The 24511-nt window shown below is 40.4% G+C and overlaps 1 protein-coding gene across 4 annotated transcripts in view; it reads left to right on the top strand.

Annotated features, from left to right (window-relative positions):
* REPS2 (RALBP1 associated Eps domain containing 2) overlaps window positions 1-24511 on the top strand; it is a 105859-nt gene that overhangs the window by 20230 nt on the left and 61118 nt on the right. For all 4 annotated transcript variants that reach the window (XM_065857815.2, XM_071812691.1, XM_065857820.2 and 1 more), the window contains exons 2-4: window positions 16997-17120; window positions 20001-20149; window positions 21656-21779. In XM_065857815.2, the coding sequence (XP_065713887.1) occupies window positions 16997-17120; window positions 20001-20149; window positions 21656-21779 (397 nt within the window). The remainder of the gene's footprint in view (window positions 1-16996; window positions 17121-20000; window positions 20150-21655; window positions 21780-24511) is intronic.

The following is a 24511-nucleotide window of genomic DNA, read 5'->3' as shown; positions in this document are numbered from 1 at the left end:
CTCTAAGGGAATGAATTCACAGTAAAGTTATGTTGAGTAGGAAATGTTTCTTATTCATTCCTTGAAAAATGAGAGGTTTATGAAGCTCATGGGGGCAAGCTAAGTTGGATGGTTGCCTTCTTACATGTCTGTCAAGGCCTACAGAAGACCTGCAATTATTGTGAAAACAATTTCATAACAGAATGCTTAATAAAGAGACTTAGAAAAGATTTTAAACTCTGGAATTATTTTGTTACCTTTCATTCTGCTTCTCTGGGACTTTTCTACTCAAAGTTTCATTTGATGCCAACTTGTTCAATGTTTTGGGTTTTTATAGTGTGTGCTCTCATCTGTGGGCTGTCGTGTAGGTTTGGACCTAAATGGACTGTAAATATCTTGCACAGGAATCCAAGTTGACTCCTTTCCAAAGTTTTTGTAGAAAATCGATTTCCTGTGAAGAATGTCAAGTTTTTCAAGGTTAATACTCTGTGGAAATGCCTCCAGGTTTTTTATCAAGCTAGAAAAAAAAAAAAATCTGATATTGTTATGCAATATGAATTAAATTTGTACTTGATGTGCACTAAGTACAATCATGCACATCATTAAAATCTCTTATTTATAAGGACAAAAAGTTTTGTATTGTTTCAGTTTGAATTAAATAATTTTGACATTGAAGAATGGAACCAAAGATTTTCAGTGTGGTGACAATTATTATTATGAAAGCAATTTTGAGGGATTTAAAAACAATGAGAGCTGAGGGTATGGTACCCAAATATTGTGACATTAAAAAGAAAGGTACAGAATACAAATGTATTCCGTTAGAAACTGTAGTTTAATTGGATAATTTTTACATGACTTGTTCATTGTGAACCATTTTTTTCTGTATTTCTGTATCTGGGAGAATGAAATGGACAGGTAAACCCATAGGTTTCTAAAAGAGCATGACTGTTCCAAGGAATCACAGTTATTTTTCTTAAAATATTTTGATTGTTTTTCCAAGCTGTTCTCTTTTTGGTATTTTGCATACTTTTGCTATTTACTGGAGTATTTGTAATAGTCACAATTTTTCCATGACCATTTGCTTAGGAAGGTACAAATAAACAATAGATGCATACATTTCTCACTGCTTATTTGGGAGAAAAAGGTAGCACAGTTGTCTTAATTTGGCAGAATTAAAATATCCAGGTTTTGTCTGTACCTCAAGAACGTCTCGATTCACAGATGTACAGTTTTTCAATGCTGTACTGTGTGTATCAGAAAATACCCCTCTTTGTGTTAGTAAGGTACGTACAGCTCAGACATTCAGAATTATTTGTGGCATCAATCCCAACCATGGTTTTGAAATTGTAGTGAGTTTATTTCTTGTACCTGCCACACCTGTTGCCTATATATATATATACATATATATATATATATAAAACTTGTTATTTTCACCCATATTTTTTAAGAATTCGTACTGACCAGAAGCTTTTCAGGGAATTAGGTTCGGTAATTTTTTTTTGTAAAACATACAGTGTTGTATTTCATTTTCTTGTTATTAGTTAGAGCAGACAAGTTCTTTTAATTCAGAGCTAACATAGTGGCATAGATTATTTTAAAAAATCACCTTATCTTGATGTAGCATCTTCTATAGAATCTGAGAGTCTTTCAGATAGAAATTGCAAGCCCCAGCAACTTCTAAGGGGGGGGGAAAAACCATTATCTTACATATCTTACCTCAACTCTTCTTCCTTTCTTTTTTCCTCTCAGCCTACCCCAAAAACCAGTGATAACATTCAATCTAAATTTAAGTATTAACATGTGTGGAAAAACACACTCCTGCTTTTTCACTGAAGACCTGGTTTCAAGACCAAAATAAAACTAAGCCACAGTTGAAAGAGTTCAAGTGAAGCAATGTCACAATAATGTGGTTTTTGTTTTATTTAAATATTTTTCTGTTACATTTAAACTTGCTGTCTGTATGCTATCAATAATGAGAGCCTCTGAAATTTATCTTGCCACTGTAAAATAAATCTTGAGGCATCCCACATTGACGGCACTTTTTGTAGCAGTGCCGTGGCCATGCGGCAGCCAGGTAGGTAGACCAATATTTGTTCGGTGGGACCGGAGTGAAGGGGAGTGTTGGGAACAGGACTTTTCCCTCATACCTTGCTGCTTCTCCTGCTTAACAAAGCGGTTGTTGTTGAGTCTACTAAGCCAGCAGATTCCTGTGCAAAAGCAGTGAGGGAATTAAAGGCTTAAGAGGTTCCTGCGCTCTCAGGAGTTTAAATAGTTTAGGCAAAGAAATTAGGGGAAAGAGTATATATGTATTTGCTAAGTACTAGTGCTTTTGCTTGTTCTCAGTTAGGCTCCAGACTAACAAAGCAGTCAAGAAATGGGGGGTTTTCAGCCCATGAGCTTTTCTAGTGAATTTGCACGGGGCTGTTTTCTGTGAATCTCAGAGACAGAAATCTTTTAAATTTTACAGCTCTTACAGAAGAAAATAATTTCTATCTCAATTGTACATACAATACCTGCTTACTGAAATATAAATTTATTAAAAGTCTTCTGTGGTTTTGTTCTTTTAAGGCTGCTGCACTTTGGCTCCCGTTTGTGAACATGTTGTAGAGTTTAATTGCATGATAAACTATTTGCTCTGCAGGACTCTTATTTAATTTAGTGCAAAAATTGTGCAAAGTATAATGCAGACGGTTAGGAAAAAGAAGAGAGGCTGCTGCCTATGAGACATGAATTGGCATGCAATGTAAGCTTGGTTTTTGGTATCTAGCTTTCATTAAGCAATAATTCTCCTAAAGACTTCTGCCTAAATATAAAATTTGTCAGTGTTCAAGAACAAGAAAGAAAATAAAGTGATTGCAAGGAAAAATGATTGCTAAATAGTTCATTCACTGTCCTGGTGCATAGGCTTGTTTTTTCAATACTGAAACAAAGTAATACTAAAAATGAACAGATATTTAGAAAAGCTGCATGTGACAAGCTTTTACAAATCCCTTTTATTCCAATATGTAGTAATATGTACAGATGTGGTTTTGTTTTTTCTAGTTTAACTCCGGAAAGTCCTGTGAAAGAGTAATCAAAGCCTTGCAGCTGATATTTTTAAATACTTTGCCTGCTGTGATGTGTTGTCTTAATAATGGAGGTATATTAAAACAAGCATGTTGTTAGTTGTTGTGTGAAGACCAGAGAAATTACAAAATGAATAATTCAGCATTTCAAATACAAAGTGAGCTCCTCTTGCACACACTGCTGTGCCAGGAGCTAGTGCAGGCATTTCGGTGGCAGCCGTCGGTGGATATGATACACGGCCACTCTTTCCCAGTGCATCCCCCTCTTTCCCAGTGCTGGGCTCCTTTTCCTTGAATGATGGACCAGTGCAAAATATTAATAATTGCTTAATACAACCATTATTAGAGCAGATTATAAATACCAAGTATGCAGCACAACGCACTTTGTGAAGAGGAGTGCGGAGCTGTCTTCCTAAGGCAAATGCAGATTTATTGTACTGTTTTTGGATATTATCAAAACATGGGTGATGCTCAGTTTCTGAATTGTCCTGTTTGATTGCAGAAGCATTTCTTGCAGGCTTAAAGATAAGCACTAGCTCATGTACCTTAAGTGAAGTGAGACGTGGATCACAAATAGCTATGCTCATATCCTTATGAAATTGGCCTGTGGAAATGAAAGGACAGAAGCTTTCGTTCACTTAGTGCAAAAATGACAAAATGTTACTTGTGAACGTGTAGAAGGAGGAAGCACAGACATAGGAATTATTTTCAAAGCAGTTGTAGTATTTTGTGTAGAAAAGGGTAAAAATCTTTCTTAAAATTTCTTGGGGGGTGGGAGGGGAGTTCCACTACTAGAGGAAAACCAGTAAGATTTTATTGGACATTTTCTTTTTGCTTTGCAGATAGTAGTATATGTCTCCTGCAATAATCATTAGTGCCTTTGGAGATCTGAAATCAGCATGCGACACCAGCCATGGATCACTCTCCATTTTACCCATCTCTTCAGAGTCAAATAAATCAGCAGTCATTTCTTAGCCCAATAAGAAGTGTTAATAAGTTCTTCCTTATTAATTTGCTATTTTGAGCCATAAATGCTTGTTGAAAGTTGTGCCAAGAATTTAGAAATTAAGCAGGGATTTGCATACCTATGGCAAATCTCAGCCCTTGGGTTGCTCCCTCAGCTGCGCAAGCCTGTGCAGTTCCCTGGTGCAGTGCAGCAGATACTCTGTGTGGAGAAAGGGCTGTTATAAGGTTATTTTCAGTATTTGTCTGAAGCCTTAGAAGTCTGAAACAATTTTTGAGAGTTTCTCAGAACCGCAAATTATGCTATCATTATCTGAGGGCGGGAGAGAAAGGTTGAGCAGAAATTGCTGTGGCAGCGACTTGTGATAGATTGTGCAGCATCTGTGATAGATGAGAAATAGGCTGCACCATTAGGGACTTTTGTCTTTCCAGGGTGAACCAGCCTCAGCTGTTCCACACAAATCGCCACAGACCTGGTGGTTAGAAAATCCTTCCACAGAATTTCACTCCAGACTCACCTCTCTCTCAGTGGATTATGCCCGTTTCAATTGAATGCAGTGCTCCTAATAACATGTCAATTAATTTTAAGTTGCACAAATCTTCACTCTGCTACCAAGACTTGGAAAACAAGCTTCATCAGTTGCTCTCTCTGGGACTTTGGAGAAGACTTAATTTAAAGCACTCTGTATGACTTTTGTTCTTTTTTTTTTTTTTTTTCTTTTTTTAATGTATACTATTTAATTTTATAAGTGGTTTTGGATTAAAAAGAAGAGTAGTTTTGCTACATAGTTTGCTGAATCTTTAAACCCATGTTGCTAAAAGTTTATGCTGGATAATCTATTTGTATGGTGCTATGGAAGATTTTGCAAGAGGGCTGTGATTCTTAAGTGTTGTATTATTTATTTTTGCATATCATGATATTTGAGTCTTACAGTTATTTTAAGCAATTGAAGATTAGGGAGGAAAGGCTAATGGAAACAAGCATAAAGGTGGTACTGAACTGAATGTTTGAACACTCAGCTGTATTGCACTAGCCAGAGTTAAAAAATCTGGTGATAAAGGGTGTATGTTATCATTTATATATTAGACATCAGCGTATAAGAAAAATTTTATTCTTATTTTATTGGCCAAGGCCCACTGAAAACAAATCAATCTAGAGGGATTAACTTTAGGTTTGTCTCGTAGAAAAGCCTTGCTTTGAACTGAGCCTTGCATAGAAGAGGCCATCCTGCTTTGATCCACGTGCCAGGCTTTAGCTGCAGGTTTCTGGATTTCACTGCAGAATGACTTTGCTACTGTATTTTTCTGGCCAATACTGCTACCCATCAGTCCCAAGTTGGGTTTGGGTCTCTGTATTCTGGGGGAATCCAAGAATGTTTCCCAGGTGTATAGGTAGCCAGAGCTAATGGTAGTTGTGGAACTTAATCCACAGCTCAGTGCAGCTGCAGAAAATTCAAATTTCAGCTCAGTTCAGGGTGGCTGCCTGTGCTTATTTTTATGGACTGCTCTTATTTCTTTGAGTAATTGTCAAAGGCGGTTACCTCTCTTGAGTTCTAAAGAGATTGTCCCAAAAGTCATGGGAAAGCTGAATCAATTAATTACACATTATTTCAGACCAATGCAGAGCAACATTTGCTTTAACCCTTTGTCTAACCCTTTGTCTGTATGTCTCCAAGGGAAGGGCTTTCCAGACTGCTCTGAAAACACTCACTTGGGTGTGTGAGCCCACAGAGGGGGAAGGTCTGTAGCTGGGCAGGCACTTTTGGGCACCCCCTGTCTGTTGTCCTCAGAGCTGCTGAGGTGTTCTGGAAGAGCTTCAGTGCTGGCTGAGCAAGCAGGAGAAGTGGGCATCTGTTGAGCTTTGGACAAGGATTTTGTAAGAGTGTTTTTGGGAGGAAACCTGAAGGACAGCTTGATGTGCTTGCAGTCGGCAGTGCTACTGCTGCTTGTGGGCTAAAGATCTTGGCCAAAATGAGGTAAACTATTGACAGTGGCCAAAAAGAGAGTTTTGATTATTGCTCTCTCAGTGGCCAGAGTGATTGCATCTGAGCCATCTCCATCAATGGCTTTTTAGCTTCCCAGACTGCCTTGTTGGTTGGGGTAAATTCCTGTTTACTAGACTTCAAACAGCAGAAATCTGTGTTTAGATGGAAACTTTAAAGCCAAAAGATTCTTAATTTCCTCACAGGCCATGTATTGTAATGATGTAAGCTGCCACTGAAATCTAAAAATGTAAACATAAGATGTTTTTCAGTAATCTTTCTAGTCAACTTTAGATATCCTCTGTGTTCAGTCTCTTGTCTTTTGAGGTCCCTTCCAATCCCTAACATTCTGTGATTCTTGTCATCTACAACAAATTTGATCCCTCAGCTGTACTGTAAGTTAAACTGTGGCCCATGGGGCTCAGTATCTGAATCTCTTGTCCCCATGTGGAGGGGAAGCAAATGAGGTGCTTCATTTGATGGTCATCCGAGATGATACTAGGAGCGGCTGAGGGAACTGGGGCTGTTCAGCCTGGAGAAAAGGAGACTGAGGGGAGACCTGATCGCTCTCTGCAACTACCTGAAAGGAGGTTGTAGTGTAGAGGGGGTTGATCTCTTCTCTCAAGTGACAAGTGATAGGACAAGAGGAAATGGCCTCAAGTTGCACCAGGGGAGGTTTAGATTGGGTATTAGGAAAAATTTCTTCACAGAAAGGGTTGTCAGGCACTGGAACAGGCTGCCAATGGAAGTGGTGGAGTCGCCATGTTTAAAAAGGTGTTTAAAAAGATGCATAGATGAGGTTCTGAGAAACATGGTTTAGTGCCAGAGTTAGGTTATGGTTGGACTTGATGATCCTGAGGGACTCCTCCAACTGAAATGATTCTATGATGAATTTATTTACATCTAATTTGGCTCAGATATGTGGCTGGACACATCAGGATTGTGATGGTGACTGGAGGGGTTGCGTCCTGTCAACAAGTAGAAGTGTACTCACTGAGAAGAAAAGGCTGTTTGCCTTCCAAAGTAAGTAGAGAAATGTTTTTGCCTGGATATTTAAAAATAACAGAAATTGTTATGAGGTTTGCTGTTGGTTGCTCTTGGTATGCTTTCAGCTGTGAAAACGCCTACAAATGGAACAGATTAAAGTTATCCTGGCATAGCATCTGAGAGTGAAAGTCCTGAAGTATTTCTTTGTTGTAGTTGTAAAGAAATGTGGAAATAATAAGGCAGCTGTTGTAGCAGCAGCAGCAGAGGGCTACAGTACCATCTGTGGGCAGTCCTGTAGACCTCTTGATGGTGACAGCAAGTTAAAATAGCTTTGTTTTCTGGGATTCACTCCTGACAATGCAGTGCACTTGGGCAGAATGAAGTCTTTAAACATTGCTATCGAATGATAAAAGAAAGATTTAACTGAAAAGGTCTGTATTTTGGGTAGCCTTGACTTGAGTGTATCAGTGGAAGCGTCGAAAGAGATGTCTGATAGCAGTTAATTTTTATACATGCACAAAGGAGATCATGGAATGGCCTTTCTCCCCATTTTCCTCGTTGTAGTTTGACTTCAGGATTTATCTAGCATGCATTTCTGTTGTTTTTTCTTAGGTGCTAAGAGAGTTCCCAAATTTGAGAATGTATTTTGATTGCCTATTAAGAAAATGTTGTGGTGTATCCACAGTAGATGTTATCTGCTTGCTGCTAAGCTCGAAACTTGTCACTTTTTCAGCTGTTTCAAGTTACTTTTTGCACCTTAGGTGAGCTTGTTGAACTTCTTTATGGATGATGAGGGGAGGATTTTCACTAACTGTTACTTATACCAAAGCCTTTTATGATGGTATTTTAACACGAGAACAAAACAGAGTTGTATTGCTGGGCTTCCCAAGTTAGCTCGTTTGTTGACAAGTAAGTCACAACAAATAGTTTTTTCTTAATAGCTTCTTCAGAGAGTAAGGTAAATCCCGCCTAACAACATGCTATTATGTAAAAAAAGGAAGTGGACTTTTCTGTAGTACACATTTGTATTGTATGAGTAATACCCAAATTGAATTTTGACTTAAGCAAAGAAAATTACTTCAACCCAAACCAACGGGGCTTGTTATTTTTTCCAAAAAAACTTCTCAATCTGTGGAGTGTTGAGACTGAAATTTGACAAAAGATAGAATAAGGATTGTCTGTATGAATAGAAACTTAAAGATTCAGTCAAATGTCTGTAAGCAGGCTTGTGGAGTCTTGCATTATAAACGTTATAAAATGTCAGTGTTGTGGTTTTGTTTTTGTTTAAAAAAAAACAAACAAAAAACCCAACAAACCCTCAGAGTATGTTTTTTAATCCATGTTTGAATGGCAGCAATAGAGGGACCATTCTTTCCACGTAAAAAAGATTTTGACAGATTGAGGAAACCTCTCCTGTTAAAGTTTCCTTGTAAGGACTGAGCTTCAAGTTAAGTTTTATTTCAGTTTTCTATATACACAGAGTGTTTTGAATGGATTTTAAAAATAAACATGTTGAAACACATTGGAGTTCAGAATAAATGTCGATCTAAATTATGAAATCAAGCTTATAAATGTGTCATATTTTAAGTCGGAAAAAATGTGCTCTCAGGATGAAAATATGCTAATGGAAATGCTGCTTGTGTGAAGTGTTTCTTGAAGTAATTAACAGCTTGGTTGCTGAAGTGATCTAAAATGATAAAAACACAAGGGTGGACTACCGTTCTCCAAAATGTGTCCTTATTAAAAACAGTGTTGTTCTTCAACATTCCGGTGATCGTCCTGTATTTTCGTTCCCAAAGGGGGCTGGTGCAGCTTCTGTGCAAAACGCGGCATTTGCGCTTGAGCTGGAGAGGAACTCTCTCCATTCACTCTCACTGGTAGTAAGGCTTAGGTACTGTTTTCAGTTCAGCCCCCAGAAAATGAAAGTTTTAGGGACCTATGCATATTTTGGTTGGCTTTGTGCCAGTCTTGGCCGAGTTCCAATGTGGATGGTTCTATCCTGCCTCTATCAAGCTCGCCTTGCAGTGTCAATGGCTTGGGGATGAGGGGGCAGGAGTTGGAGGGTCTGGGTTCTCTTCTCTCATGTCCTGGACCTTTGATGTGCTGTGTCCCTAAATAAGTTTTCAGAAGAGAAGAGGTGGGCAGGAAAATGAGCAGAAATCCTTGGAATTACTCCTGGCTTTAAAGAAACATATTTTCAATGTATAAAATGTAGAGTGTTAGCCGTCTGTAGGATGTGCTTTATGAAGCTCACATCTCATGTCGAAGAGAATGAAAAGCTTTTGGCTGGGACATGCGTCAGAAGAAACTCGGATAAGCCCTGTGGAAGCTTCCTGCAATCTACTTGTTTGGGTGGGATGGGGTGACAGCTCTGTACGTTCCATTTGACTTGGGACATGATGCATATTCTCTTGCTTTTACAGTAAGAGAAGCAGGTAAAACAGCTGTAACCAAATTCTTCATACTCTGCAGATTTCTGTGGGATTTCAGTGTGATTTTGGCAAGGGTGTGTATGCAGCATTTTGGAGAGTGACCTGCTGAATATCTGCATTTCCATATCCAGATGCTGAGGAACTGATTATCTGCAAGGAATGCAAAGCAGTTCAGTGAATAAGTAGACTCATACTTTTATAAAAATCTGTACTGCCTGTTGGTATCCTTATGCTGAATTTTTAATCTGGAGTAATGTGTTTTCAGGCCCTTTATTTTTGTCTTCCAAGTGTAATAAGCTTTAAAATTTCACTCATCATCCTATACAAATTTATTGGCACAAGCTGTATTTATTGACCTGGAGAATTTTTTATATGAATTTTATACAGACTAGTGAATATGAAACACAGGTAGGAAAATTTTGGGTGGGTCAATGCTGTTTTTGAGCATTCATTTTCCAAATAGTGAGAAGGAAAATGCAAGGAGGCTTTGAAAAGAATTTGCTTCATCTCTTTCACCCCTGCGGGCTTTTTGCCCACTCCTAAAGGCATGTGTTTACTGAGGATGGTGCTAGGATTTTCTTTCAAAGGGAAGACAGAATGAATTATCAGCAAATGTACGTAACAACCTCTGACCTAATTCTGTAGGCACTGCTGTCAAGAAAATAATTTACTTGGCATGGAGACTGTCAGGTATTTCTCAGGAATGGTGATTCTTAAAGCTCCCAGTAAGACTGTCATTAGATGAAAGTGTCCACCTTTTCCACATCACGTGTAGATCAAAGATTCATTAGCGTTTGTATATTAAAGACAGAAGGTTGAGCTTAGGGGATGGGATTTCTTTCAGGTATACTTTAACACTTTTAAGTATTAGCATGCATCAGCAGCCTTTATTCCCTGGCAGAGTTTTTCTAGCCAACACTCCTTAATAATTGAAATCTTTTGATTAACAGTGCTGACTCACATATCTTGGTAGCTGCACAGTTCAGATCAGTATTTTTTGTAACTTGCGGTATGCTGGCATTGCCAGCCTTCCTCCTTGAAGAGAAGTGCCGCATGATTCACATTCTTGAGTTTCTGTGGGCACCTGCAGCTGCCTGGGGTCAGGAACAGGAGAGAGGACTTGACCAACCCTTGCACTGACCGAGTATTGACCACCCTGCTCCTGCCCTGCCTGTGCACTCTTTAGTGATTGAAAACAGCTGTGGGGTTTTTTTTGTTTGGTGTTTTTGTGTTTTTTGTTTTTTTTTTTTTTTTTGTTTTGTTTTTGTTTTGTTTTTAACCTCTGCTTGGGGCTTGAGATTTTCTAGTATCTAAAATACTTCTGCTGATTAGGCTTCAGTGTGAGACTTACGAGTTGTTTGAAAATAGTTTTAGAGTTTTGTTTCATGTGAAGTGTGCACTGACTCGTGAGCCTTGTAGTTCTCAGTGTTGGCATAAAATGTTTTGCTTGGAGCCACTGGAAAAGTGTTTCCATGTCCGTGGAATGAGGTGCCTTCCCCTGGATGTGCAAAGGTGTGATGGCACGTGGAGCCCTGGCGCAGGCTGATGTCAATGGTTCTGGGTGGTGCCAGGAGGAGGGAGTTTGGGGGAACCCTGGGGTGCTATGGGGAGGTTTTTGCCTCACAGCTCTCTGCTGCTTTTACCACTGTGTTAACTAAGCTGCTAAGCCTTGGCGGTTTCAGTTGCTTGCCTTGTGATTTAAAATGGCGGTATTCTTTAATGTAAAGCGATGATCACGCAGAGCTCAAACAGTCAGAACATTTTGTAATTAGGTCTTCAAAAATATGCTATGTATGTGTTGTCTTGTTAATCATTGTTGAGAGTTAAGATTGCGGGGTGACAATCAAACCCTGGCAGATGTATTGTTAACCTCTTCTCCCCCCCATTTCCCCCCTTTGCCCCTCCCTCTCCCCCCTTCCCACTCAGAACAGGTGATCGGGAGGGAAAGAAGGACAGAGAGAAGAGAGCTGGAAAAATTAAAGATGTTTTACTAATGCTACTAATAAGAATAGAGAAAATAATGCAAAATATACAAAACCAATCTTGTAAGTCTCAGCAACTGCAGAGCCAGCACCCAAAGTCCTGGATTGGACTCTGCAGCCAACTGGAGCTGGATTCAGTCTCTCACTAGGCCTCAGTTCGCAGGGACGACCAGCAAGGGCCTCTCCTAATGTTGGCCATAAGCAGAAGGGAAGGAAAAAGGCAAAAGGGATGAGATCCTCGTGATCTCCCACTTTTATATGAAGTATTCACGTGAATGGAATGTTATACACCGTTGGTCAGTCTCTCGGTCACCGGTTTCTCGTTGCCCCTCTCGCGAGATGTCCATCCATGCTTATCAATAAGTTTGCATTCCATTGCTAGGTTTACCAAAACATGTGTCTGGTTCTCCAGGAAAATGCAGCTAATATGAAGGCTTTAGCTGACAGGCAAAATTCACTAAAAGAGAAACTTGTTTTTTAACAAAACCAGGACAATCATAAACTAAGCCATTTTTAATTCGTTTTGAATGTTGGAACTGCACTTGCTTGGAATAGCTAGATTTTAGTAAGTATTTCAGGTGATGTTTAAAAAACCCCTGTAAAATAGGTAAAACTTCTGGGTTTGAAAAGCAAGAGGGCAGAATAAAATAGTTATAGAAATACCCCTGTTATGAAGGAGCAGAGCTGAAGAGCCTAATCCATAGCAGAGGACCTTCCTCTGCACAGCTGGGTACGTCCCTGCTCCAGCAGCACGTTCCTGTTGCCTTCTCAGGCAGGAATCCTCCTGGATCCGGGACGTGACGTTTCTTACTTCACTTTAAATAACGAAGATATAGATACGTAGCCCCAGACTCCAGGTAGCATTACAGACATCTGAACAACATTCTGCTCAGGAAGAAATACCTGTTTAAGAATGTAGCAAAACTCGTCTGTAACAAGCAGATCAAAGACTCTGTAAACACAAATTAAAAAAAAAAAAAAAAAAAAAAGCAAGTGGGTCAGGTGAATGACAGAATTTTGAGATAAGCTGTTGATAAGCTGCTGCTTCAAATATTTGTCTTTCTAACAATTACAAGAGGGTGATTGATCCAGAAGGGAGCCCAGGGTTGCTCGGTGGTTTTGCTCTGAGCTGTGGCACTGTGGCCGCTCGCTCTCCGGAGAGCACTGGGCCAGGTGTGCACTGTGGGAGGACAGAAGCTTTTCAGCTTGTTCATTAAAATGCAAAGGCATTTGATGATCTGGAAAATCCTTCTACCTCATTATAGCATGAGCAAGGATAAGTAAAAAAAAAAAGTACTTTCCGGGGTTAGGCTGTGGTGGAAGGTGCAGCCAAAAAATTTCCTTTAATGTAGGAGCCAGTGATGCTGCTTTTCTTTTTCTCTCCAAATGAGTTGAGTATGCCTTCAGCTTATGTGTGTTCTTCACAGACTCTGACAACCTGCATGGAGATTTGAGTGCCTTTGGACTGGGTTTGTCCACACATGACAGGCAGTGACAGCAGGGCAGAATGGACAAAAAGTGCACCAGCTGGTTATAGATGATGCTGTAGCAGCATTAATGGCTAAATGGAAAAGGAAAAATTCAAGCTCTGCCTTTTCTTTACAGCTGAAAACCTTTGCTTTGAGGCAGCAGGATGGTCATCTCAGCTTGCCCGTAGGATTATGGAATAGTTGTTTCTGATTTTACCTCTTTTTCTACTTAGATAAAATAAACTTGAGCTCTAGGCTCATGTTTAGTTCCTGAAGTTTAGCTCTTGCAATGTAATTTAGACCTGCCCAGGGTGTTTGAGAGGTCAGTGCTCTTGGAGACTGCAGTGGAAACTTGTTTTGGAGAGAACTGAGGAGAGCTGGAACAATATCAGATTATGCTGGGAAAAGCTGCTTCATGCGGGATGTCTTCAAGGAGCAATTACAAAAATAACACTCACTGTCAGCCTATAGAGCAGAGCAGTGAGTGGATAATAAACACAAAAATCTGCTTTGTGTTCCAACATCTCAAGATGTAAAGCTTTGCTATTAGAAGTTTGCATGGAGATGATAATTTAAAACAGCCACCCTTCTGAAGAGCTCATAGCTACATTTTAAATTTTAATGTTGATGAGTTGGAGGTTTGTTTTTTATTTTTAAAGAGTCTATATCTTTATAACCACAGGAAAACTTTTAGCCTGTCAGAAGGGTGTGCAGGCATCTAGAGCTTGCTCTTTCCCCCCCTTTCTTATGGCTGCTGGCTAGGGAAGTTGGTGTGATTCATGTATAGCACGTCTGTTTTAGGGCTACCTGCTGAAATCCCATTGAACTGAGGGATGCTGTTCCAGAACTAACTGAGGACAAACACAAGGTAGACACTACAGCTCACCATCCTTCTCTGTAAAGTGGTGTTATCACATGTTGTATGAAATGAACTTTTTTCCCCATAATTGGCAAATGACTCATGAAATTTTCATATAAGCAGTTACACCTTCAGCTTTTAATCCACGCGGCATTGTGTTGTTGCCTTGCAAACAGATAAATTTTTCACTGTTTATCATCCTGAGGTTAGGTTTGGCAAGCAACATCTGTAACCTGCCACCACGAAAAATTATTTCCAGTGTGTTCTTCATTAAACTTTTCTGCAATATTCAGCTGTCACTTGAGGGTTACAGTTTTCTGCTGATGATTTAAAAATTGCAGTGAAAATTGACTGTCAATACTTCTGTATTAAAATCCCTTGAAGTATCAAGCTATGGAAGTTGTTTTGATTTATTATACATGTGTGTCTGTTTAGCAGTGCACGAATAGAAAATATCAGTTCTTTGCTTGCTAGCTTGCTGAAAAGTATGCAACCTGAACTGACAACAGGAAAGGATAGAAAGAATTTGTTTTTAAACATCAGTTGAATGAAAGCAGAACTAATGCTTTCTCTGTATTTCAGAGGATGTTTTCAAATACCTTCGTTTCAAAGTGTTCTCTTTTTCATTGGAGAAAGAGTTTAGTTTCAGCTTGAAAAAATACCATGTCACATTTGTGTACTATGGCCTTAGTTCTGATGGATCTTGGAGTCTGTCACACAAACAAGCTTAATTTCAGTATTGCATATCACCGAATGTAATCTGCCTGTCAAGAGGCTGTGTGCACTGACCCCTGTAAAAGGTAAAACAGGAAAACAAAAAAATAATGTAGTATTCAGTTTAAGCTGCTGTGGAAATTTGAGCAGGCAGCATGTTGTGAGGAATTAATTTTGGATAAAGGCTAATCTGCTGCCTACCTCTGTGGTTGCTGGAGCCAGGGCCTACTCCCATTAGCAGGGTCCTGATGCAGGCAGCACAAAATGCTGTCTGGAAGGAAACCAAGATCCTCTCCTTTAACTGTACAAGTTGATAACAGTAAATGCTTGTACCTGCAATCAATCTGTATGAACACCTGCAGTTAATTGTGTAATAAATTTGGCTACCCTGTCAGCTTGCATCTTTTGCTCTGGGCCATTAACAAAGAGATCTGGAATTAGTTACAGAAATAACACAGAGGAGCCTGTGCCTACCAAAGATGTTTCTGTTGTTACCACTAAAGAGCAAAATTACAGCAAGGCAATTTCAGTTTCATTGGTTGTAAGTGTGCTTGAGAAACAACACTGCATTCTCAAAAGATGGTACATACTTGATAAAAATTTTTAGTCTACTTGATGACAAAATCACAGATTTCTGTGAAATGGTCCTGATGCTCTGCCCAAGCCTCCCAAAACAGGACCAGTACAGTGGTTGGCTCTCCTGATAGCAGGCCCAGGCCGTGGGCAGGAGGGCTGCTGTCAAAGGACCCACTGGTGCCATGGGGACCCTACAGTGGGCAGGGTGGCTCCCTGTGACAACGAGGAGCCCTCTGCAACCTCGGGGTCTGCACTGTGCCATCCATGCAGGTGGATGCGATGTGCTTGGCTCCTTCCCACATCCTGGATGGGTTGCAGCTCTCTGCTGAGGAGTGCCCCTCTACCTGCATTTCCATCCCCAGCGCGCTCACATTTTTAATCGTGCTTTGGCACCATCCCTCTCGAGCATGTGCCAAGTGCCCTGTATTCCCACCAGACAATAAAAGAGGTAAGGGGCAACGGGTGGAATAAAAAGAAAAAAAAGCCAGAGTGACTTCAGAAAAACAATATGTAGAGGAAGGGGAATGGCAAATGCTGCTGGTTAGTTGATTCTCTGCATGCGAACAACTTCAATCTCTTTTCATCAAGCAGTAAGAGGAAAAAAAAGCTTCTTGACATACCTTGTGATTAAGGAATTCAGCCATACATCTCTGAAACTCACAGGAAGAGAAGGAAGCCAGAGCTGATGCAGTCAAAGCAGAAGCCACATCCAGAGAAGAATTTGCTTGAAGATAATTCTTTGATTAGTACGAATTATCATTCCAAAACATTTATTTTTTTCAGAAATTGTTTCACCACTATGTGTGTGTATGTGTACATATTTACATGGCCTCATGTTGCACCATGGGAGTTTTAGATTGGATATTAAGAAAAAATTCTTCAAGGAAAGCGTTGTCAGGCATTGGAACAGGCCGCCCAGGGAGGTGGTGGAGTCACCATTCCTAGAGCTGTTTAAAAGACATTTAAATGAGGTTCTTAGGGACATGGTTTAGTGCCAGGGTTAGGTTGTGGTGGGACTTGATGATCATGAGGGTCTCTTCCAACCAAAATGATTCTGCGATCCTACATATAAAAATAAATTAGAAAAAAACAGACTATTCATTTGTGCTATTTGTTTATACACATAGGAATACTTTCTGCCATGCTGTTGTAGCTTGGGAGCAACCCACGAAGAACCAGCACAGCTCTGCTGTCATCCTGCACAGAGGCGATGAACCTCACCAACAAGGAGATCTTGCTGGGTGTATTTTCAGGAAAACAATTTGCAGCTTCCTTTCACATCTGGGGGGAATGAGCCTTTGTTCTAACCTCAGCATCCAGCTGAGGTTCGTTTGTGAACATTTGGGAACTCTGTGGCTGGGAGAACTGGCGCCTGTGCTTAAAACCTGCTGATAGCTCTTGTTTGTGTAGCTGTTGTTTGAGTGTGTGAACATGGAGCTGTTGGCTTCATAGAGGTGGCTGACTGAAGCAAACAGTGAAGTATATGTAGAAATTAAGCTTCGGTGCTGTGACTGTGTTAATTTTTCACAAAGAAAAGTTGTGCTCAAGCAGTGCAATGGGCTGTTTCTTGTGTTGCGCTTATGTTCCAGTTACAGTAATTGTCTGAACTGTTGTAAGAGCTATTAAAATTAAATACAACTTTCTCTGAATACCATAGCATCTGTGATGGAAATGTTTTACTGGACACTGTACTTAACAAGTTATAGTTTTTCCTGCTACTGAAATCATACATAGAATGAAAACCTGTAAGTTGTTTTAGGATAGCAGCGTCACCCAGGAATACTTCTGAAAAGCTGAACAACTACCTGTCTCTGATATACTAAGGGGAATGATATCAGGCAGCAATGTCCTGAGCCAAAAGAGATACACTTAATAGAAAACTTTGAATACAAAGCATTTTGTATTTTTAAATCTGTTTATGTAGAGGTGTTTACATTCCCTAGGAGAGTGAAATGCATTTAACCAACAGTGTGTCTCTTCTCTCTTAGATTACAGAAGTTTGTGGAGCCAAGCGCGTGGGTTATTTTGGTCCTACTCAATTTTATATTGCTTTGAAGTTAATTGCGGCAGCACAGTCAGGGTTCCCGGTGCGGATTGAGAGCATTAAGAATGGTAAGTAGGAAATTTTGGTTGCAGTGCTATGCACTTGTCACTTTCTTTAATGCTTGTCAGCTCTCTGAGGTGGTAAACTCTTCTTCTAATGTGTCTATGAAACAATTGCATCTTGAGGAGCAGAGGACTAGAAAGTAATGTTACATTTTCTAAGTGAATGGTAAAAAATTGCAGTGAATTACATGTATGGCAAAGCTGAGATGACATCCCCCTCTGGAAAAGGCATTTACCAAAGGAGTGGAACAAATGGCAGCTGATCAGTGCTGGGGATGCATTTCTCTCTTACTTTCAGCTTCTAATCTTGACAGCTGTGCAGAGCGGGAGCTGATAGCTGCTTCAGGTGGGGGCATGTAGTGGGGGACATGGACAGGTCACAGTTCCACCTGTGCAGGGCAGCTTGCAATGCTCATCTGTTTTAGCAAATAATTCTGCTGAAATAAATGGGTAGTGGTGACAAAACCATGCTTCCTATCAGTAGGTAGGAAAACATGTATTAGATGTAATTTAACACATCTTTGTTCTTCCCAGTGAAGCGACAGTAATGTTAAATGTACCATTTTTGATGGAGAAAAATTCTTCTTGAAAGAGGCTTATCACACTCAGGCGATGAAGAGAGAAAGCCACGTCCCTTTTAGCTGTGACTAAATGGAAGGAACTCGATGTTCTTGCCTTGGTGATGCACGCTCTGCCTCAGCAGGGCGCAGCCTTCAGAACACATGACTTTTCACTTGGGCTTGAGCCTGAACAGATTTGAACTCTTAGCTCCCATATCCCAGATGGGCATTTGGACCATGCTGTGAGTCTGTGCTCCAGACAAGGTGCTTGTTACCTTTGCACTGAAGGCAGTGGTACAGCCAACCATGAGGTCAGAGAGGAGGTAGGAAGGGCAGGACCTACCCATAGCCTCACAATTGTGTCAGTCTACCCACCACAGTTTCTGCTCTGCTGTCCTTGCAAAGGGGAAAAAAAAAAAAAAAAAGTAAAAATAGCTTGTATTACAAGGCACAGGGAAGGGGCTCCCAAGTTTGCCCCATCCCAGGGTGGGAAGCTGGGCTGGCAAGCAGAGAGTGGCTGGAAGGGACCTCTGGAGATGATCTAGTCTAGCCCAGCTGCTGAAGCCGCTTCACCAGAGCAGATTGCACAGGAATGTGTCCAGGTGGGTTTGAATGTCTCCGGAGAAGGAGACTTCACAGCCTCTCTGGGCAGCCTGTTCCAGTGATCTGGCACCTCAAAGTAAAGAAGTTTCTCCTCATATTCAGATGGAGCCTCCTGTGCTTCAGTCTGTACCCATTGCCCCTCATCCTATTGTTGGGCACCACTGAAAGGAGTCTGGTCCCATCTTCTTGACATCCTTGAGATATTTATAAACATTGGTGAAATCCCCTTTCAGCCTTTTCCAGGCTGAACAGACCCAGCTTTATCAGTCTCTCCTCATAAGAAAGATGCTCCAGACCCCTCACATCTTTGTAGCCCTCTGTTGGACTCCCTCCAGTAATTCCTTATGCTTCTTAAACTGGGGAGCCCAGAATTGAATATGGGACTCCAGATGGGGCCTCACCAGGGCAGAGTAGAGGGGGAAAAGAACCTCTCTTGACCTGTTGGTCACTCTTTTCTTAATGCAACCCAGGACACTGTTGGCCTTTGTTGCCACAAGGGCACGTTGTTGACTGATGGGCAACCTGTTGTCAACCAGAGCTCCCAGGTCCGTCCCCACAGTGCTGCTTTCCAGAAGGTCCACCCCCAACCAGTACTGATGCAGACCTGTGTGAGCCAAGCTCCAGCAGCACAGAGCTCCCAACCAAGTGAAGTGGATTGGCTGCAGCTTTCACAGTTTGGTTTGGTGCCTCTACAGCAAGGGGGTTTAAACTAGGGGTGAAGTGAGACGACCTGGATTTGTCTGTCAGTTTTCCTTACAGATGGCTCTTGCGTTCTCTTGCATTACTGTCCTTTTTAATGATGTTAATTTGGAAACAAACAAAAAACAACAACAAACCAAACAATCAAAAACCCAGCAAAAACCAACAACCTGAATTAAAAACCTGAACTGAGATTTACTGAGTGTGTTTTACAACTCTACATAATCTACAAATCTGAGTGAAGAAGGATACTTGCAGTCCTTGTATTGATATTCTGCTTACTTACTGCTTCCAGTGCTAATTACATTTTCTCTTGAAATGTATGAGTGCCTTCAGAAGGGGGTGAGTAGCATGCAGCAAACTCCAACTGATCTATTTTTCTGCTTGGTAGTAGCTGTAGATGTAAATGATTACAGAGGTGATGTATGGCTTTGCTTGGTTTGGGGCAATCTTTTAATTTTAATTGTATTGATTTTTCAGGGTGATTGTGCACAAAAATAAATGGTGTTTCTTCAAAATAATGGTGAATCATCTTAAAGAGCAGCAAAGTGCCACTCATTTGCTGTGCAGGGCAGTTGTGACATGAGACCTTTTGCCACGGTCATCTCACCAGGCCTTGGTGTGATCTCTGAACCCTACCATTTTTAATTTGCTCCTTTTATGATGGCAGCATTGAGGATACTGTGATCCTGGTTGATAAGTTTATCAGCCCCACAGTTTCTGTAGGAAACTATTCATTACAGACAATGTTTTGAAGGCAGGAAATGAATTTGCTCCTTGCTTTAATGGCATGCACAAGGCTTATTTCTTTTCTCTTTGCATGGAGAGATTATATATTAAGCTAGAGAATGTAGCTTTGTGTAACCTTTATATTTTTATTAAGATGAAATTATCATAGGAGTTCCACACTTATAAATAGTACTCTTTTATAGATAAACTTTTCATTGGTTGTACAAGACGATACTGCTTAAAGCACTTTTAATGTTCTGTAGTCTCAATTGAATTTTTCTCTCTTTTAATGAAGAATTGCCTCTGCCGCAGTTTGTGGCGCTGAAAAATGACAGTGACGTACGTTACGGCACTCCAGCAGAACTCCATGGAGTTAAATTCCAGGTTCCACATACAAGTTTGGAAAAAAATTCCTACAAAAGAACAGATGAAGGGGACAAACAGGTAACAGGCTTTGTCTCCTTCAGGCCACTATGTCGTTACTCATCCTCCTTTTGGGTCCAGTCCTGTAAATTATTACAGTAACATGGACTTACTCAGTTTTGTGGTACTAGACAGGAGATGAACCCCTGACGTACATAATCCTCATTGGGGCTGTGCTCTGATTTTGATGCATCCCAGTTGCATCCCCAAAGGGAATTTCTCTATGAGGGCTTGTGTAAATCTTCAGCCCTGTAATATTGTGTATTAATTTTTTCAGCGTTGTCCTCCTACTTAGTCAGCTGCTGTACCTAGGAAAGGAGCAGCAAATAGAAATCCGTGTGAAGCAGAACTGGAAGGCGAGCAGTTTCTCACGGCCAGTATGATCCTTAGTCACGACAGAAATATTCAGCTGGAGAAGAGATGTTGAACCACGAGCCACTATTTCTGTGTGGGAAAAGGCCACCAGGTTTTCTTCCATTCTGATCTCCTCCAGGAGTACTCCAGAAGAAATGTGCTTTTCTTTTGTCCTCAGGGAAACGTCATCCCAGCGCCTGTTGTTCTGAGTTGCCAATTTAACAAAACTGTCTAAGGGAGATTTGTACTACCTGTGTTTAGGAATGTTGAGAGTGCTTATTCAGAGACAAGCAGCTTCACAGAGCAACCTTGATTTGCATAATTTTCCCCAGGCCTGACACCTCCTCTTCTGGTACTGTATCAGGTCATGTTGTAAATGCCTGGTGGCAGACACTTTATCTTCCCGTAACATGTGCACACATTTATCACATGGTGCATTGGCATGAGTGATGACATTCCCAGCCGGAGGTCAGCCAACAGGAATGAGCTGATGACAAGATACACGGGTGGAATAACAGGATGAGGAAGAAGAACATGTCCATGTATCTGCCTGTGTGTACTTACACTGAAGCAGAATGCCGCCCTCAAACCCCTGGCTCCAGCTAAGTTATCTCTCCTGTGTTATGATTTTGTTTTTTATACAGTAAGCTGTTTCAGGATCATGTCCTCTTGAACAATCTGTAAGTCAAGGTAAAGAGAACGCTGTAGGATAGATACACAATAACACCTACAAATCCACAGAGTGCTTAAAATACCAATTGAGAGATATATTTTATTTTTTTGTGTTTTATATGAAAAAATACTCTCCCACAAAGAATGCACTCACCCTAACTGTGTTATGTAAATTCAAAGATGCCCACTCACATTAAGCATTCTACATATATGTCTTCAGGTGTCTTTTGAAAGTAAAAATACCTTAAGGTGTTCATTGTAAAGCTTCACTATGGCATTGCCATGCTTTACCCCTAGAACACTCAATACCACATTCTGTCTTTACCATGTTTTGTTTTTTTAAGGAGCCTTTTCCCGGAAATAAAAGACTTCAGGGAACTACAGTGTTCGCCTTTTCTTTGTCTCATCATGCTGTACACATTCAGATTGCTGTCCAGGATGACTTGGTTGTTTTACTGTTGTCTCAGAATTCCATTTTGTTTTGGTGTGTTTTTGAAATAGGAACCCAAGTCTCCACCGATGTCTCCAATCTGCTCACCTCCTGCTTCTCCATCTACTTACCAGAGAGTACCCTTAAGTTATGGATATGGTAAATCAAGAAGTGGGCTGGAGCAGCAGCATGGAGGTAGGATAAAAATTAGGTTGTGCACATTGTATTAAAATATTTTTTTCCTTCTCTGAAGCATACAAATTTTAAATGCAACTAACAGTCAGCCTAATGATTTTTAATATTTAATTAGACCTGTATTTTGGAAAACTATTCAATCATCTAATATTAATTTGATTATTCAGTCCTGTTCACTTTTTGGTAAATTAGACAGATCTATGTGCCATTGTCACAGTTAAATGCTAATACCTGACTTCTGGCAGGACTATGTGCAATATATCCCAGTGACAGAGTGTGAATTTTTTTCAGAGTGCATGATGCTTTTGGTTTCATTAGAGAGGAAGAAAAGTCCACTCATGATTGCAGTAGGTGCTACATTATTTTTCAGATTGACAGTGAACTTTCTTTGCAGGAAAGGATAATTATCCCTCTGGTTTTGTAATGAAAATAACAATAGGACATGAATGTAAACCAGTCCTACACTGTAAGCTAGACAAAACAGACAAAAATAAGGCACTACATAGATGCTCGGTCCTTGATCTCACTGCCATTAGAGTAGGTTGCAAACCATTCTGATTTTAGTAAGAGAGTAGTGGGGCAGAAGCCAGTTTTACTAAGGCTTTATAAGCTCCTGTTAATAGTAAGGTGCCTGTTCTCTTCTAATTGCAACATCTGGTGACCAAGATGGTGGCAATAGTAGGCACCGGTACGTGCCATCCCTCCATCCTCCCTCTTGCTTTCAGTTAGTGTGTTTGCAGTGAGTGAGGAGTGGACAATGCTAGTCCTTTAGCTGTTGCCCTTGTTAACAAATGTGTGAAAACACAGAGCTCTTACAGCAATCTGAAACTCACTACAGCCATGATAAGAATGTGTTCAACAATGCCAAGTGACCTTCACGTGAAAGTTGTACCAGTCCTGATTCACAGTTTGCCAGATAGTTGAATTTCTGTTTGTTCAGAGGTGGGATTTTAACCCACCCAACCCGTGGCATAACAGATCAAAACAGTGAGGGTTGACTTCTGAAATAAGCAACACTAGCAAGGTTGTCTTCTGGTACACCATATGTCGTGCTCCAGTGAAGGAGATGTGTGGCAGATAGCCCACACCCTGAAGAACCAGACAGGAGGAGACCATGTGGAGCAGCCAACCCTGTTACCTTGTCATGTGCTCTGCTGTTTTCTGGGACTCTGTCCCAGATCTGTCAGTGCTGTGGGGGTATTTTGACTGTTGGTTGTGTGGTGGTGTTTTTTTTTTTTCCCTCTGAATTTGGTTGCAATGGTAACTTCAGTGAAATTTCTCATGGAGTCAGCAGCAGTGGTGGCAGCATCCAGTAGCTGTCAGCTCTTTGATCATTTGACCACTTGAATTTTGAAGGTGATAAGATCCTAGAGGTGGAGAAGGCTATAGTTATTTCCCAGAAAACAACGAGGATTAAAGCAAGAGCACAGAGTTTTTCAACATAGCACTAGATACCTGTCTGGAATAAATCCTCCAACCAAATGTGTTCACAGTGGCAGTAAGCGGGTGAAATTTTATGGCACATGCTCAACCAAGTACCAGGCTTCTTCCTGGCCTTTAAGATTAGGTCCCTTCCAGTTTTCTGAAGAGCACTGGGGTCAGGGTACACGTAAGAGATGTTTGTGCCACAGCACTGGGCTGGATGGGATGTTCTGTGCTGCAGGTCCAACCCTGGAACTGAACGATGCATCTTCAGGGGCAGCCCTTTGCACGAAAACCATTACTATAGGCTTTTCTTCTTGATAGTTTTGAAATTTTTTTTAGGTAGCAGTCGCACAGCAGTGTGGCTGTGTGCCAAAATCTCCTGTTCCAAGGGCATCTGTATGTTTCCCAACTTCCTTCCCGTGTTGTTTTCTGAAATTAGAAGTTACATGTACAGGAATAAGAATAGATAGCAATACAGGATAAGACCACTTAGCAAAGAAAGGGGTTAGGAGTATAATTTTTAAGGTCTTCCTGATCTAAAAATTTTTAAGGGTTCTTGGTCCTACTTTTCATTAGGAGTCTTAAGTTCTGTCTATCTGATGCAGATGGCCTTTGCAGTGTTACATTTTAAATAGGCTGGCAGCAGAAGTTTTCAGCTCTGTAAGAGTTTGCAAGCGAATTGCCTTTGTGTTTGCAAACTTGACCTATTTTTAAAACATTGTTCTTAAATGTGCAGTTATGTCACCACTTACTATATTTGCTGCAGTGGAACATAAGTGACTTATTTTAGCAAAAGAAGAAGTAATTGTTACTTTTCATTACTAACTTTACTCAAAACAATGCAAACTGGTGAGTTGTGTTTTGCTTTTCAACAGAAGTTGGGGAAGGGGGAACAAGAATATGTGGAAAATTAATGATTTGCTGTTCAATAGCATAGTTTTTGTAGCTCATTTGAATTATTCCTCTTGTTTGTAAAGCATTCTTGTGGTATTTATATGGCAGTAAGTATATAAAAGGTATAACTCTACAAAGAGGCTATGTAAATATGTATTTCTACATGATGAACAATTATTTCTGTTATCTAGTAATACATAACTGACAGTTTCTAACAGTAGTGTCTGAAGAAGAATGATGTAATGTGAAATACAAGTATGTGGCTGGAATTTTGTTACAGAAGACAAAATGGATTTTGATACTGTGATACTAGATTCACAAGCTAGATTCTCGACCTTGTGGTATTTAATTATTTCCTTTAGCCTACTAGAATATTTTTATTATCCTTTCATTTATATACTTTATTTTAAATG

Source organism: Patagioenas fasciata, chromosome 1 (genome assembly GCF_037038585.1).
Source record: "Patagioenas fasciata isolate bPatFas1 chromosome 1, bPatFas1.hap1, whole genome shotgun sequence".
In the NCBI taxonomy this organism is placed as follows: Eukaryota; Metazoa; Chordata; class Aves; order Columbiformes; family Columbidae; genus Patagioenas; species Patagioenas fasciata.
This window is presented reverse-complemented; position numbering and strand designations above follow the sequence as displayed.